The following is a 16,120-nucleotide window of genomic DNA, read 5'->3' on the forward strand; positions in this document are numbered from 1 at the left end:
TGTTTATCGAGCTCTCGCAGCAGGAAATGACCCAAATTTATGTGAAATGCAGAAACCTGGCCGTTCCGCTCACAACAGTCTCTCAGAGGTGACCTGCTCCTTCCACCTGCCGGCTTTTTTTTTTTTTTTTTTTGTCTTTCTTTCTCTTTGTTTCTGTTCAACTTGTTTCCAAGCGTGGAGATTTGCGTTCTGTCTTTCATTTCGCTCTCGCTGTTCTCGACAGAGAACCTTCATCATTGTCAAACTTTCATTTCCAGACTTCTGCATTGTCTGCACCTTTTGCTTTTTTTGTAGTTTTTTTTTCCATCTGAAACTTTACTGCGTTTCTGAAACTCACTTGCTGTGGGAAGAGCTGAGTCAGCAACAAGTAGCACTTTATTTCACTCCTCCTCCTTTCTGCGTCCTTACTCAACCACATCCTGCTCCTCACACACACACACACACACACACACACACACACACAAATACAGTCATGCATACAGACACAAACTCTCCCTCAAGCTGGTTGCACATTTGTACACTTGCAGCCCTATAATGTGGGTTGACTGTGGTTTAAAGTTATCCAAGTTGATTTCAGGTTATCATCTGAACAGAAAAATAAACAATATTTCTATGGCTTGTGTTTACGCTACGAAGAAAGAGAGCCTCTTATCATTTGTTTTGGAGCATGTTTTTATTTAAACACCAAAATATGAAGAATAATTACAATGTAAATATATATATATATATATATATATATATATATATAGATAATCTGAATATCAGATACTTTTATATCAAAACTATTTGTTTTTTTCATTGTTTCCAGAATTACACCCATCAGTTGTGGTATATGTATATCAGACTGGTCAAAGAACTGGCTCAAAGGCATTTCTATTCTTGTCTAAGAGTCTAGCCAGAAGGCACCCAGACAGTTTTCATTGGCCTCAGGAGACAACTTTTCCATTTTGCTCAGAGTGACATAAATTTCATCTCCTTCTTGCAAGAAGAAAATCCCCGACAGAAAACTTCTCCATTTGTCCTCGCCAGCATCACCAGGACTTTTCTCTGGGCTCCAGTTACTGGAAGAAAAACAGAGACAGAGTCAGATTTGGTCACATTTGTGTTGCATTCGGGGGAAGTTTATGCAACGAGAGCAAATGTGGAGAATTGAGGAAAAGCTAAGTTAAAAAAAAAAAAAAGCCTACCTTTTGGACTTCAGAAGCTCTATAGACTCAGCATAGCCACTGGGTTTTCTCTGGATCTTGTGGAAGATAGGCGACGTCGCCTCCGAAACATCCACTACCAGCTTGGAGTAGACGTAGTAGTGGCCTTCCTGATCGATTACCAGTCGGCTGTTGCGGTACTTTATTCTACTTTTGTCGTAATGATCCTGTGATTTCCATTGCACTACCTCGCCGTTCGACTTCTGAGCTCCTGAAACACAACGTTCGTACGTCACAAAACTGAAACGGAAAACTGAAATAATGTTTTACTGGACTAAGTTCAACTGTTGACACGTTCCAAAACGATTCTTGAAGAGACAAAGCAAAGAGCGTGTTGCTTCCTCAGCACGAAATTATGTTTAAAAAGAAAACGAAAACAAAATAAAATGTTTAAAAAGTGAAACATGATCTGATGACCAAATGTGGTTGAAATCATGACAACATGGGGGTTCTTACCCATCAAGTGAGCAAAGGGCCGTTTCTCTGGCTTCAGAGGAGGAATTTCATTGGAATCTGTTGAGAAAACCAGATGTCATCATTTGTGAAATCAACAAACTAATCAACTAATAACTAATATCTCGATGCTTTCTTTAGAAAAAAAACCAAAACAAAAACACATTAAACATCATTCCCACCTGGAGCTCCTATTTGACTTGATGTCCTCCCATTCTGGAAAAAAAAAAGACACAAAAAAGTTGATTTGTTTAAGCAGAAAAAAAAGAAAAGAGTCAGTGTATGGCAAGTCACAATCTACAAGCACATATATTTACCTGCTGCTCCGTCTTCACAGAACGGGACAAGTTATGGCACATATTATTAGACACACAGCCGGAAAAGGCCTGCAGGGAACGAGAAGGAAAATGAGATTGAGTGAAAATGACGACGAATGACTGAAAGGAGAAATGGTTGCATGTAGGAACAGAAATGCCTGGTGACAGTAAATCATTCTGGAAAGGTGGCTAAAAGTGCAAGCCCTTTTTTTCCTCCTCCTAATTTGGAAAATGGAAAATATTTCCTTTTTTTTTAATTTGTTTCTATTATTATTATTAATATTATGTAAAAAATGGTAAATATAATTACCACGATGAAATTCAAAGAGAAACCCTAGAGACAAAATCAAACCTGACCCTGGTTAACCCTTAGCTCCACAAAGTCACAACTAAATTTAGGTGTCAGTGAATCCAAGAGAGCAAGAAACAAAATAGCCAAAGTGTGATAACAGAATTTATAACACGGCATTAAGAGTAGGGTCAACGCTACATATCTGCAGTTTCTATAGAGAAAGAGAGAAAAAGGAAGTACAAATCAGACGGAAATCTTATGACGCCTTCCTCAGTTTTGACCAGAACTTCACGAGTAAGAGATGACCCGAGCAGAATCTTCTTCTACGCTGCCATGTGACGTAGAAGACGATATGCAAATCGACACGCGGAGGGATTTCCAGGGTCTCCCCTCATTTGAGACGACACGCCAAGAGACACTGTCCTCACCTCGGTTCTTTGGTAAAGCATGTAGATCAAATATCCCTCAACAAAGATTGCCAGCGCGAACAGAGTCAGGAGAAGAGGGAGGAACTTCTGGCCCGCTCTGGCCCAGGTTGACTTCTTGCCACTGGGCACGGATAAGTAGGTGGCCTGGCTGTCCACCACAAACACCTGCGGCGTGGGGGCCAAGCCGTTCTCCGACATCCTGACTGGATCACAATCCACCTGTGCCCCGGAGTAGCTTGGAGAAGAGTTACTGAAAAAGAGAAAAATGGGTCTTAGCCTGGCAGGTGGCCCGAGAGACAAAATGTGAAAGGTGAACGGCAGAAACGAGAGAGTGAAAGGAGCACAAAAGTTACTTAAAGGGTCTAAGTTCACAGGAGACACATGTGGCGCAACCAGATCCTGGAAGCAAAGTGATTTCTTCACATCCTCACTACGACTTTGACAAAGACAGTCATCACCGGTCTGATGAATTAAAAAAAAAAAAAAAAAGAAACGAGGCGTACACATAACTGTACACGGTCCTCCAAGATCTGTAAATGAATATTACCTGAGATGTAGGTGTCCGTCCACAGCTTAGTCAACCATCCAGCTCCTTCTTACTCAGACCTCTGAAGTTTGTTGGCGATCTTGACCGGCAAAGGCATTCAGAGCCAACAAAAAAACAAAACAAAATCGAAAATAACCAATAAATAATACTATAAATCTGTTCTACCAAGAACTATTTTACTTTTCTGTCAGATCTGTCCATCTCTGAAAGGAAAGGTCCTGTCAGTGTTCAAACTTTAATCCTTCCTTCTGTTGTCGTATTTGCTTGCCGGCTGTCAAATGTCACTTATATTGCTTTTGAAGCAAGCTATTGTAAGGAGGAAATGAAGATAACATGGGGAAAAGACATGCAGAGAGCAAGAGAGAGCAAGAGAGAGAGAGAGAGAGAGACCAGTCTGTGTGTTTGTATCTGTAAGGGACACTCCCTGCTGTATATAGCTGTCAACTAAAAACTGACACTTCCCTTTTGCTTTCTGCAGTTTTTTCCCCTTCTCCTCCCTCCCTATCATGTGCACGGTTTTTCTCCGTTTCTTTTTTCTGACTTCGAAACTGCCCCCACTTTGTAAGTTTCTCTTGAACCTGTGATTTTTCTGATGCGTCGGGCGTCTTGTTGTGTTTGAGCTTCACGTTATCAGTTGCCCTGAGGTTGAAGCAGTCACATCCTATCTGTTTGACCGCTACGCATCTCTGCTACCACAGGCTAGCACTATAACCCACATGGCAGCTCACCTCAGTCACCTTGAGCTGACATGTCTGTAAAAACACCTCAAGTTGTCTCGAAGGTTGCGAGACGCTGCTAATTGAACACCTGCATGAAAGTAGACGTGTTGCAAAAGACCAAAGTTGATGATGCAACTTGTCCTCCGTCTTTGGATTTCTACATATAATTACCGTCACTGTCTTGTAGAGGAGTTGCTTCATTTACTTTTCCGCTCTCTTCCTTTTTCCTCTCCGCCAATCACAGTTTTACATGTGATTCGTGTTGGTATTACAGAATGGCCCAGTCAAAGTCCAGAACTAAATACAACTGAAGATCCTGCGACACGACTTGACAACTTGCTTTCGCCTGAACCTAAATATACAAAAGCAAACCAGACTTTTCACATATAAATTTCAAGTCATTATTACTCTTGTTATTGTTATCTATATGCCAGCTTTGGATTATTTAAGCTGTTTAAAGTTTATCATGTGGGTCATGCGTATGGATACTTTTTCAAGGCACTGCTTTCACTTCAACGAGATTTAATCTCTCTCACTGCCAACTTCCTCTTCTTGTGCTCAATATGTGCAAACTAAAAAGATTCTTGAGCATTTTCACAATGTTGATGTAAAATGTATTTTTTTTATGTTAACTATATCCTCCATTTAAGTGAACCTTTTCTCTAGACCTTCTAAGTTTCCTTATTTCTCTCTCTCTCTGTCATTGGAGGGAACAGTTTGACAAGAGAAACTCCATATGGCAAAACCTCCCAATTCACTCTGACTTACTTTCTACCCACACACTGTAACCTCTCACTCAACCGAGACGCGAATACTGTCTGCTTGGTGCAGATGTAGATGCAGAGAGGACTGACGGAAGTTGACATGCCGACCAAATTAGGGGCCCTGCCTGCAGCGCCTGCGGCTTCTTGTCAAGTGGAGGGACAGTAAGAACCAGAAATGCCCTGACACACTCCATGGGGTTAACCTTACTGTAAGGCTGATGGCTCAAAACAAGAGCTCTTAACGTTGGAGGATAGCGGTTTCACACCATTCTTTGCTAAGACTCAAATAATCTTGAGCTGGAAGTTTCCTTCCACTCATCATGGCCGTGAATGGCTGGCCCGTTTTGGGTTTCGAATGTTTAATTTGAGCCGAGGTGTGAGGACTGCATGACACCGTGACTGTTCTTTAGAAACAGTCGTGTTTGTGAAGAACAACCGGGCACACGAATATAAAAAAATCGTGTTTTTACCGCCCATATATTTCTTTTTTTTGTTGTTGTTTATTAAAATCTTCACCATCACCAACGTTTTTCCTTCATCGTTGTGCTTTTGTAAATCGACTGTAGATTTTGTACTCATGAATACAGGGTTAAAATGATAAACTTCAAATTTGCCTGTGCTTGTAGAGAACTTCATCAAGCCCAGAGGACTCCAAAGCTCTTTACGCCACATTTGGTCTTTCACTATTTCACACACACATTCACGCTGTAATAGCTGTAAGCTACAACTATTAGCATGTTATTTTGCCCATCAGTGGGTAAAACATGTATTGGACAAATCACAATTTTACAGTTTAAATATATTTCTAAATATACTAATGGTAACCCATTTTCACCAGGTGTTTCGATCTAAATGACTAACGTTTGGACTATTTTTGGAGTGTCATGACCTATGCCGGTTCAGCAATGATGTCTTTAATCATAAAAATACATTTTGTCATTGAGACGAACATTAAAATTAGACTTACTGTAAGAAACATAAGTGTAAGTGCTTTATTAAGCAGTCGTAGGGGAACAGTTCATCCTGACATACAGGTCTCACCATACTACCTCACATATTAATGACATTTACTTTGAGGTCTACAAATGTCGACTTTACCACATAACATTTTCCGCCACACCAAAAACAAATTCCCCACCATCAACATCAACACGGTTTGTTCTTATTTTTTCATGGCGACTCTTTGAAGAAGTGACAATCTGCTTACTTCCTCTTGGTTCGAAAACGGACACTTGTTTTCACAGCTAGTGGTAATTTCATATGTGATAGAGTGTCAACTTGTTCAGGTTGTGTGTCCATCTCTATACGACTGATGTGACACTGAACAGGACACAATGCGTAGAAGACAAAGGAGTGGAAGATTCGCACTGATTAAATAGCAATTCACAAGAAAATGACACTTTGTTGTTTGATGCGGTGACACTGGACTGACATGACACTGTCATAAACATGACACAATACCTGTCATGAATATGAAGGAGTCTTTATGAACGTCTATGACATTGAAGTGTCATTAGGTAAATAACGATGCTATAACGCAAAGTTGCTTTAAAAGTTGCATTGAAAGTCCATTAAAAGTGCCAGCTTTGCATCAAGGTGTCAATAATGACAAAATAACGCAAAGCTAGCACTTTTAATGAACTTCCAACACCACTTTTAAAGCAACTTTGCATTAAAAGTGACATTATATATCTAATGACACGTCATGACAACAGTCCTAACCATTCATAAAGATGTTATGTCATGTCAATCTCATGCACACCCCTTCAAAAAAAAAAAGTTTTACCAAACGGTTCCAAAAGTATGAGTCTCAAACCATTTAACCCAGTGGTTTCTTCCCCACCCTCTCACATCCAGCTAAATAACATTTCCTATTTCTAAAAGACAAATTCCCCAGGTGATTTCATCCACCTTGGTTCCCCATTTGACCACATTTCTACCCTTTTTAAATTGCTGCTCTCTGACAATGATTTATGTTGTTTGCGTTAAGGTCAGATACATATTTGTTTGGATTGTGGTTCGTGTTTTGTGTGAAAAAAAAAAACATCTCTGTTCCTGAAGGTGTGAAGAAGTTGTTATTGTCTTGGATTTCTTTGTCAGTTTAATTATCACTATGAGGTAAATGACTAAGAACTAAGAAATAATTACTACAAACCTGCTTTGACATTTTCCAACAGAGAAACGTTGATGGCAGACATAGGACTGAAATCAACCTTCCTGCTTTATCTTTTCCTATTTAGTTTTCAGTGAAACTGATTAATAGCTGAGTGAAAAAGAATGTAAAAAAAACTTGCTTTTACCGCCCATGTATTTCTTTTTTTAGTTATATTTATTAAAACCTTCACCACCACCAACGTTCTTCCTTCATCGTTGTGCTTTTGTACGGTTTTTAAGAAAGAAACACACACATTAACCCCTGAGCATTCTCAACATGATCATAACACTTCAGCTTGTTCTTCAGCTTGTCTCCAATGCAAATCTCTCCATCTATTTTATAGTTGAAGGTTGAAAAAGATTCTTGTCTGAAACTTTAAATAGGCAACTTAGTTTGACGTTTCTGACTCCATCAGTTTGTTGAATGTCGCCTCGACTTATTTCATGAGTGACATTACATCTCACAATCGTGGTTGGTCCAGTCATTGGTGGACTTATAATGAAGTCCACCAATGGCTTCATTAGTCCACTAACAAAGTAATTGGTGGATTTCACCAGTGCTTCTTCGCTAATAAAGAAGCACTAGTAGAAGTTTGCTAGTGACACTAAGCAAACCCTGCTTTTTCATTGCAGGTCTGAATAAGCAGGGTCGAGCCTAAGGCCACAAAGTGTCTCCTTCATACTGTTGAAGTGAAAACTGTATGAAGCGCCATTCTGGACCCAAAGTTCAGGCTCTATTGAGTTATCTTGGCTAATTACTCCTGATCAAAGAAATGCTATTTTACAAAAGTGTAGCACAGCCACTGAAACAAAACAAAAAAAATGCAGCTACATCACATTATATAATGTGAAGACTGTACTCTTCTGGCTGTATACATCTCATGAAGACATATAGTTCATACAAAATAAATAAGTTTATTGTTATGTCATGACAGTATTTATATTGTATAAATGTGATCTGTTGTGCAATATATTTCTCAGTACAGTATATTTCTTAAAGACATTTTACATTCAGAAATGCCATCAATTGCTCTGCTTGCAAGCTCAAAAGTTCAGTTTGCTGTAGTCAGGATGACACGTTCATTTTGAATAATGTTTGGCCAATTTTGCCTCCGCCAGACATACCTGTCAATGCCCCCCTCCAGTCTGAATAAAGCACGGTATGTATGATATACTGCAGGGGTGTCAAACTCCAGTCCTCGAGGGCCGCTGTCCTGCAGTTTTTTGATGTGCCACAGGTACAAAACACAGGAATGAAATGGCTCAATTACCTCCTCCTTGTGTAGATAAGTTCTCTAGACCCTTGCTAATGACCTTATTATTCTATTCAGGTGTGGTGCAACAGAGGCACGGCTAAAGGTGGCAGGACACCGGCCCTCGAGGACTGGATGTTGACACCCCTGATATACTGTCTGGGTCATGAATAAAGATCTGTCTGAAGCTTCCCCTGCTTCTCTAATTGAGCAATTTGAAACAAGGTCTCCCTGATTACCTCTGGCTCATTCTTTCTTCTTTACTGAGCCTTGCATTTTAAGTTCCTGTCCACGTAAATAGCAGCAAAATCTCACCATGACTCACCATAAAAAATTCCAGTAAAAGATATTTTTTCTCAGTAGCTTATCTTTGCCGTCATCGACTTTATTAAGTTGCAAGGTAAGCACATTGTATGTTCTAGCAGTAAAATCAGCATTATGTTATAACATGGAAACTTTGCTGTTAAAACAATACACACGTTTGGGCTTGTACAATGTCTTACAATTATATGTCCTTACATTCATACAATATGAATATAAAATTGAAAGAACACAAAATGTTTATACGACATCAAAATATATTTAGTAATAATGCGTGATGTGTTTTATAAAAGTATACTTTTCGTTTGCTCAACACTTCCGCACGACTCCCATGGCTCTCTCTTTAAAATACGTCTTCTCGCTCTGATTGGCTAAGGGCTGCTACGCTTCCCCTTGTGATTGGTCGCAGCCTCCGCCTCTGTCAGCGGGCGTCCGTCCAATCAGAACGTCGCAAAGTTGTTCTGCGGAAGACGGATGCGAGGAAGATGTTTGTAGTCAGATAGCCGAGCGTTTGAGCGAATTGTCGCCGCCATGGAGGCTCTCCGGGGCAGGAGAGGACCGCTTGGCCTGGCTGTGGCCTTCCTGTGCTGCGTGGGCTCCGTGCGGTGCTTTGGGCAGAGCCAAGACAGCGAGTTTACGTTCCTACTTCCAGCCGGAAGGTCCGAGTGTTTCTATCAAACGGCGATAAAGAACGGTACGATGGAGGTCGAATACCAGGTAAACGCTCGGTGGTCAGTGAACACAGCCTCTCTTTGTCCCCACAAACAGCTGCACACACACTGAATTAAAGCTTTAAAACCGATATTCATCAAACACAATATGTATGATTCTTACTCCAGCGTGGACTACAAAGTGTGTATAGTACACACACAGTTTAGTGTGTGTTGCAGGTTCGTTCACAGAAGTAATAGTTTTAAATTCACAAGATGACAAGGGAATAATTATTGCATCCAAGCCTATATGCTATAACACACTCAGCTAAAAGGAAACATTATTGTGGTTGTTGTCCCCAAAATAGTGGAAGTTATATTTGGATGCATCTAATGAATAGATAATAAATAAATAAATAATATAATTTCCAAACACAAATCAGAGCCTCTCAGAGGTAAATTGTTAAATTCATTGGTGCATTAGTAAACAACAAAAAAAAAAAAAAAAAACGGTTTTAATTTGTGTGAAATGATTTCTATTATCCAGGACTCTAAACAAAGATGGAGTCACTCATTTATGTGAAAAGATCACACATTTCTGTTTTGCATAATCCAAATCAGGCCACGAAAGGAAATGATTCATTTTTTACTACTATATATGCAGAAAATTCTCAGCTGTTCAAATATTTTCAGCTTTCCTGCTGGGACAAATGTGTCTTAACCTTCAAACTGTTCCAGCTCCACTGCTGTCAGATTTGGGGGAGGCGTAAATAAGAACGCGTGATGAAAACCACGTCTCATCCGTGAACTCATCCCCGTAAACAGGAAGTCGCTCTTCAGACTGTGTGTTTGCTGAGCGTGGTGACGTCGTCGTTCTCACTGGAGAAAAAGGAACTTGAAAATATTTCACTCGTGCATTTATTTCTCATTTTATTATGTGGTGGTCATTATATCGCAGTGCTTTTCAGTCTTTCTTTCGGCGCATAGCACTAATTCAATACAACTGACACCTAAAACCACTGTACAATATTGCAGTCGGACTGAGACCAAATAATAACGCAATACGATCAAATTCAGTTGATTATTTATTGCCAGTTGGTGAAAGAAAGGTCCGTTTTAAGCATAGTCCTGTAACTAAACAGAGTGTCTACCTCACAGGCTTAAATTGGGAGCTGGTTCCAGATAACTAAAGACCTGCCATCCATTTTACCCACAGAATACCATTTTTGCGTTTTCTTTCTTGCCAGAAAGAAGCAGGGAGACGCCAAACCCAAAAAGTATGTTTAGCCTAGTTTCTAGTGCAAATGTCTTGGCGTACTTGAGATGACAACTAACCTTTCAGCAAGATTTAGGAGCTTGTTTGTGAGTAAATTATTTTTCAATATTGATTTTAAAAAATCCTGGTTCAACTGGCAGATTATTTCACTTATAACAAGACATTTTTCCCATGTTCGAAGTGAAAATATCCACCAGTGGAACTAATACTTTTTCATCAAGATTAAGAAACTGTTGAATTAAAACAAGTTCATATATCTTGTTGAAAAGTGACTTGTAGATTAGTTAACTCTTATTTCAAGTGTGCTAAGATATTTACGCTAGAAAAGAAACAGAATACTCAGTAAGAGTTTGTGTTTGTACCATCCTTGAATGGCTTAAAATTGTTACTGTGTTTGTGAATCTACATTTTTAACAGCACATTCCTGTTGCTTTAGTGTGAATAAAACAGTTCTGCAAAAAAAAAGAAAAAAGAAGTGGAGTCTTCCTACTTGGGCCGTAACGGCGTGTTTGGAGAGCGATCTTCCTGCCACTAGTTGACATTGTCTGTTTGCTCAGTGTGTTGATCGCCTAATGGCACGTTCAAAAGTGAAGGAGGAAAAAAGTTAATAGACACAGTTGAAAGCGTAATTTCTAAATCAGATTGTGACACAAATGTACAGATTTGTCCCAATTGCCTGTTTTGTCTGTACGATCTGCCCAGGTGATAGCAGGAGCCGGGATGGACGTAGACTTCACCATCGTCTCCCCTCAAGGATCCCGCCTGATTATCGAGAATCGCCGTTCTGACGGAGTCCATGTGTGAGCAGCTTTAAATCCTCGATCCGAGTTCTTTTCTCTTTGTTTGTTGTTAATGTTTTTTTTTTTTTCAAATCTGTTTGTCTGCTTCTCTGTTGTCGCAGGGTGGAGCCCATGGAGGAGGGAGACTACGAGATCTGTTTCGACAACGGCTTCAGCCGCTTCTCGGAGAAGATGGTGTTCTTCGAGATCATCATGGAGGGGCAAGGAGGGGACGTGGGAGGAGACGACGAGTTCCCGGGCGTGGAGGAGCCAGACGGGAGCCTGCTGGAATACAAGCTGGACGATATTAGGGTGAGAGAGAAACGGCAGAAGAAGGTCTAGAGTCTAAAATTGCGATGCACGCAGTGTGAGAGAATGCCAGGTGTTCGTAATGTCAAGAAACAAGACAGTAGCAACGTAAACCCTGTAAAATTGAACCAAAAACCAGATGATTTATTGGGAAACGATCGTGAAGGGATGGAAAACATTGACCCACTGCCAAACAAGATACGTTGTCAATCATCAATGAGGCTCAAGTTCAGCTCAGACTCAGAACTTAAAAAAAATATTTTATGTCAGTAGAATGAAATCATTACTGACATTGCCACAGTATTTGTGTAGCTAGTTGGAAAAAAAAAAATAAAACTATATGTAGTCCTGGACACGTTGCAGAAGGCGGCGAAAGAACAACGGAGCGCCGAGTGCAGCTGAACTTTGGACTGCAGCTGTAGAAGGGAAGGTTTTTTAAAAGATGATGTTCTCAATGCGGCAGAGGGAAACTGCAGAAGCAGGTCTCTCCTTCAGCAGCTGCTAGCTAGTTAGCGATTATTGCTATGTGAGTAAACCTTCAGCTGGATGTTTGCACGCTTCAGAATGGTCCGCTTTGTATTTACACTTGTTATTATAGGGTCAGTGCTGCAAACTTTCACATTAAGAGCCTTATATAAAGCAGTATGTTTGCATATCTTTAAAAAGTCTTAAAAACACTAAATTCATGTAATCGTGGCCTCAAAATGTCTTAAATTCATTAAAACATAATTTGGTCTTGAATGCATTGATCCCAGATCTTAATTTTTGTTGTGGTTGGATCAGTTAATCCTGTTCAGATTTCCGTGTTCACACTGGACTGCTCTGTTAGACCGCAGCTTGAGACAGATATCTACACTGCATTGTGTGACTCCAAAGGTTAACTAGCTGCTAATATACTCGTGCTAGCTAGTTAGCGTTTTGGGGTTTTTTTTCCACATCCATCACGGACAAGTGCAGATTTATTTCCAGTTCATCTCTGCCATTGTCTCACTTCTGTTGTTGTAGTAATTGTAAAAATAATCGAATTACTTCCAACACCAAAAGTAACGCAAATATTGATGCTGATCTTCAACTGTTAACTGATGAATTTTACATGTTTATTTCTCACCGTTATTTGTGTGCAGCAGAAGGTGGCAAGAGAATTTTATCTGAGTGTGTTTTTTCTTTTTAGTTTGGACATTTAAATAGTTTTGATTTAGCCATAACATTTTCTTCTTGTCTTTCAATGCAATGCTTTTAGTTAGGGAAAATGATAGATTTGTCATTTCTTCCTCTCTTATTTGATAATGTAATAAACAGTAGGTCAAACATGGTAAAGGTGTAAAAGGTAATTAAATGATTAGTTTCTGCTCTCATTTCCTCACATATTCTCTGTAATTGACCTTTTTCCAGTGTAAGTTTGTGGAAGCGACATATAGAAAAGGCATCAATTTAAATATTATGGCCCCTTGTTGGCAGCACTGGTTACTGGTAGTAGTTCTCATCTGAAAAGGGCAGTTGTTTGTTTTTTTGTTTTTGGGGGTTATTTAAAAATGGAAATAATACATGCCTGATGAATTGTTCCTTTGTCAGGAGAGGGAACAAGTTCGGCTCGCGAGACGCAGAAAGCCTGAGGAAGTGGGAAATTTAGAAAGACGGAGCAACGCAAAGTCGGTTTTTGGTGTTTACGTGAGACCTGCTGACATTCAGGAAAATGTCCTTGTGGCCTTCCGGATGTGGTTAGACGGCCCCCAGTTTATGCTGAACTATTGTATGTAATCTTTAGCTAATGGGAACACGCCTCAGTGGCTGACGAGTGTAATGAATCCTGATCTCAAAGGCATGCTTAGAATGCTATAAAACATTATTAATGCTCAACCTGCTAAAAAATATGACTGATATTAGTCATTTCTAAAGAGGACGTATGTTTGGACTTTGAGTTTATGTTCTCTGAAATGTGTGAGCAGAGTAATTTGTTTGGGGAAGCCCCTCCAGAGGTTAGTTGGCTATCTGTGACTTGGCTTAAGGTCATGTTTTATGAAAAAAAAAAAAAGACTAGACATATATATACATATATACATATATATATATATATATATATATATATATATATATATATATATATATATATATATATATATATATACACACACACAGAGAGAGAGAGAAATGTCATCAGCTATACAAGCAGACTCAGACTGTGCATCCTTAAAAAGACTTAAATTTGTGTGTATAAAATTGAGGCCTTAAAAGCCTTCGTTTCAAAAAGTGATTTGGCCTTTAATATGTTTATCACAGACCTTAAATTTTATCATAACACAATTGTTTGATCTTGTTTATTCGAGTTGTTTTGTTTCTGTTCGTTGCGGGACTTTTCTGTCAGGTTGTGTTTGAGTCGCACTCAGACATCTTCATTGCGTCTTGTCTGAGTCGGGGTGATGGAGGCCACCGCGAACCCGCTGCTAACACACCCTTGTTAGCTAGCGAGCTTTTTTGCATCTATCAAAAAAGTTGGCGTGACGAAGACATTTCCTTTAAGTTATGGGTCTTAAATTGCATTCATGGTGGTCTTAAGAAGTCTTAACCTGCATAAACTTCAGAACCAGGAGACGAGACTCGTCCTTGGCGTAGTTATTCCCTTTCTTTGTTTATCGGTAGTTTGTGTGACTTACACGCCGGCGCTCTCTGCTCGGTTTCCCCTCAGGAGACCATGGACTCTCTGCACAAACGCCTGGAGCGCAGCCGGCAGATGCAGACGGTCTTACGGGCCTTTGAGGCGCGGGACCGGAACCTCCTGGAGGACAACCTGTGGAGGGTCTCGTTCTGGTCGTGTGCCAGCGTGCTGGTGATGCTGTGTGTGGCCGTAACCCAGGTGACGACTCGTTAATTCACCGCATTTTGACCAGATGTCACAAAATGAAACTTTCTTTACTGGTCTTAGACTTTGCATTGTTACGCAATTATCGACGTAATACTTAAAAATGTTAAAAATAGTCTCCAAACAACAGCAATGTAGTCCATGGGAGTCGTTTCTGCGACAATTTATCGTCCATCCAAATATATATATTTATGTGTAATTCATCAATATATTTATATATATTTATATATATAAAAATGAAGAAATAAAATAAAAATTGGATCATTTATTTGTAACTACAGCCAGCAGTGCATCTCTAGTACTGACCTGATTAAATATGCATTTAACTAAAACGTTTATATTTTAATTTACTGACGTCATTTTGTACAAATCTTTTATTTGGGGAGCTTTTTCTCCAAGAACCTGCCGCATTGAACCCCAGCAATGTGAAGGCCGATGCGTTTTCACTGATTTCTGCGCTTGTTTCCTTCCCGCAGGTCTACACCGTTCGCAAACTGTTTGACGACAAGCGGAGAGTCTGCACATAGAGGAACAGACTGTGAGCAATGATGACGTTTCATTAAGTCACAAAGCGTAACCAGAAGGTGAAAGAGGTATGACAGTGTGGAAGTCGGGTCAATTCATTTCGTTTAGTGCCTTCAAAGCCACGTCTGGCCGCAGACCAATAAGGAAATGCGCGTCAGTGCGGTCCTGCGCCTCTCAAACAGGACAAAGGGGTCGGGATTTTTCGGTAAAGGTCGACGGTTCGCCTAGCCGCCACGTTGCTGCTTCAGAGGGTAATAAGGTGCAATAGTGCTGACTCTGCAGCTACGTTTGTTGTAGTTGATTCTGGTGTTTTTCTTTTAAGGGTCCTGTTTAATTAAAGTCACATTTGTTTATCTTTTGCCGCGTGTGGGAAGGAGGGAAACTTTCACAAACTGACTGCCAGCCTCTGCCGTAGACGTGTGAACAACGTAAAACACTCCGACTGCGTTTGCGTGTTTAACTTCAATCATGTGTTTTTCTTTCTTTCAGATGACAAAAAGTGTCTTTTTTGTTCACGCAGAAACATTTTATGTTTTCATGTTATGTAAGATGTAATAAATCAGCTTCTAGTGAAAGACGTCCATGACAATAAAAGCATTGTTTTACACTGAAAGAACGCAGAACTGAGCGGTTTTTGCTTTTCGCCGTATAAAAGTTGGTATGAAAGCATTTAAAACGTTCTCCGGCACTGAACAGGAAGCTCTGACTCAAAAAAAGTTCTGCAAATTAATAATTCATGGTGATTAGCACCATGAATTATTAATTTTCATGGTGCTAATCACTATAAGCAACCTGATAACAGATAGTTTTTTTATGCATTAAAACACATGCAAAGTTGACAATTTGAATGGACTTTTTTAAATACAGTTTTGCTGTCAAAGTGCCATGATTTACCAAATGACACTTGATGTCAACAGTCGTAAATATTCACAAAGACTCCTTCATGTTCATGACGGGCGTTATGTCACGTTCATGTCGTCACCCTGTCAAATAAAGTGTTACCGACATCTTCAATGTTGTACATATCAATTTATCATCTAATTTCATGTATGCCATTTATTTTCACAAATGTTTTGGAGCGCTTGTGGGTAAATCCAGCTGAATTTTTCCCACTTAAACATCTTATTTGCATCGCCTGAATATTCCCCCAGGCCGTCTCGAAGTTCTGCAGAAACCCAAGTCTTTGATCAGGTGTTTTTCGACCTTGAAAGCATCTAAAAAAATGTATATATGCAACACGAAACCTCTTGGGGGCTGTAATTACCAACGAC

General features: G+C 39.8%; 2 protein-coding genes across 3 annotated transcripts; one reads left to right on the forward strand and one right to left on the reverse strand.

The window, feature by feature from the left end:
* Positions 1-755: 755 nt before the first annotated feature.
* On the reverse strand, positions 756-3,595 carry LOC129367311 (tumor necrosis factor). Of its 2 annotated transcripts, none has more exons than XM_055041663.1 (7): positions 3,243-3,595; positions 2,696-2,945; positions 1,976-2,044; positions 1,841-1,874; positions 1,662-1,718; positions 1,188-1,416; positions 756-1,061 (listed from the first exon to the last, which is right to left on the reverse strand). In XM_055041663.1, the coding sequence occupies exons 2-7, from the start codon at positions 2,891-2,893 to the stop codon at positions 884-886; spliced, it is 765 nt and encodes a 254-aa protein (XP_054897638.1). In that variant the 5' UTR covers positions 2,894-2,945; positions 3,243-3,595; the 3' UTR covers positions 756-883. The 2 variants fall into 2 exon arrangements, with proteins under 2 accessions (XP_054897638.1, XP_054897639.1); XM_055041664.1 differs by lacking the exon at positions 3,243-3,595 and adding an exon at positions 3,049-3,076.
* Positions 3,596-8,908: 5,313 nt separating this feature from the next.
* Positions 8,909-15,863, forward strand: tmed1b (transmembrane p24 trafficking protein 1b). The gene is made up of 5 exons (XM_055041668.1): positions 8,909-9,170; positions 11,082-11,179; positions 11,281-11,470; positions 14,151-14,318; positions 14,801-15,863. The coding sequence occupies exons 1-5, from the start codon at positions 8,985-8,987 to the stop codon at positions 14,849-14,851; spliced, it is 693 nt and encodes a 230-aa protein (XP_054897643.1). The 5' UTR covers positions 8,909-8,984; the 3' UTR covers positions 14,852-15,863.
* Positions 15,864-16,120: the final 257 nt, after the last annotated feature.

Source organism: Poeciliopsis prolifica, unplaced genomic scaffold, assembly GCF_027474105.1.
Source record: "Poeciliopsis prolifica strain line A6 unplaced genomic scaffold, Auburn_PproV2 SCAFFOLD016, whole genome shotgun sequence".
NCBI lineage: Eukaryota > Metazoa > Chordata > Actinopteri > Cyprinodontiformes > Poeciliidae > Poeciliopsis > Poeciliopsis prolifica.

What these genes read in the sequence shown, in the direction of transcription:
- LOC129367311 (XM_055041663.1), bottom strand. Translation starts at nt 2,893, where the DNA reads ATGTCGGAGAACGGCTTGGCCCCCACGCCGCAGGTGTTTGTGGTGGAC. An exon ending in CTGTGAAGACGGAGCAGCAG is followed by an intron (nt 1,875 to 1,975) that starts GTAAATATATGT and finishes TTTTTTTTCCAG; the next exon opens with AATGGGAGGACATCAAGTCA. An exon ending in AAGTCAAATAGGAGCTCCAG is followed by an intron (nt 1,719 to 1,840) that starts GTGGGAATGATG and finishes TTTTCTCAACAG; the next exon opens with ATTCCAATGAAATTCCTCCT.
- tmed1b (XM_055041668.1), top strand. Translation starts at nt 8,985, where the DNA reads ATGGAGGCTCTCCGGGGCAGGAGAGGACCGCTTGGCCTGGCTGTGGCC. An exon ending in CGTTCTGACGGAGTCCATGT is followed by an intron (nt 11,180 to 11,280) that starts GTGAGCAGCTTT and finishes CTGTTGTCGCAG; the next exon opens with GGTGGAGCCCATGGAGGAGG. An exon ending in TGTGTGTGGCCGTAACCCAG is followed by an intron (nt 14,319 to 14,800) that starts GTGACGACTCGT and finishes TCCTTCCCGCAG; the next exon opens with GTCTACACCGTTCGCAAACT.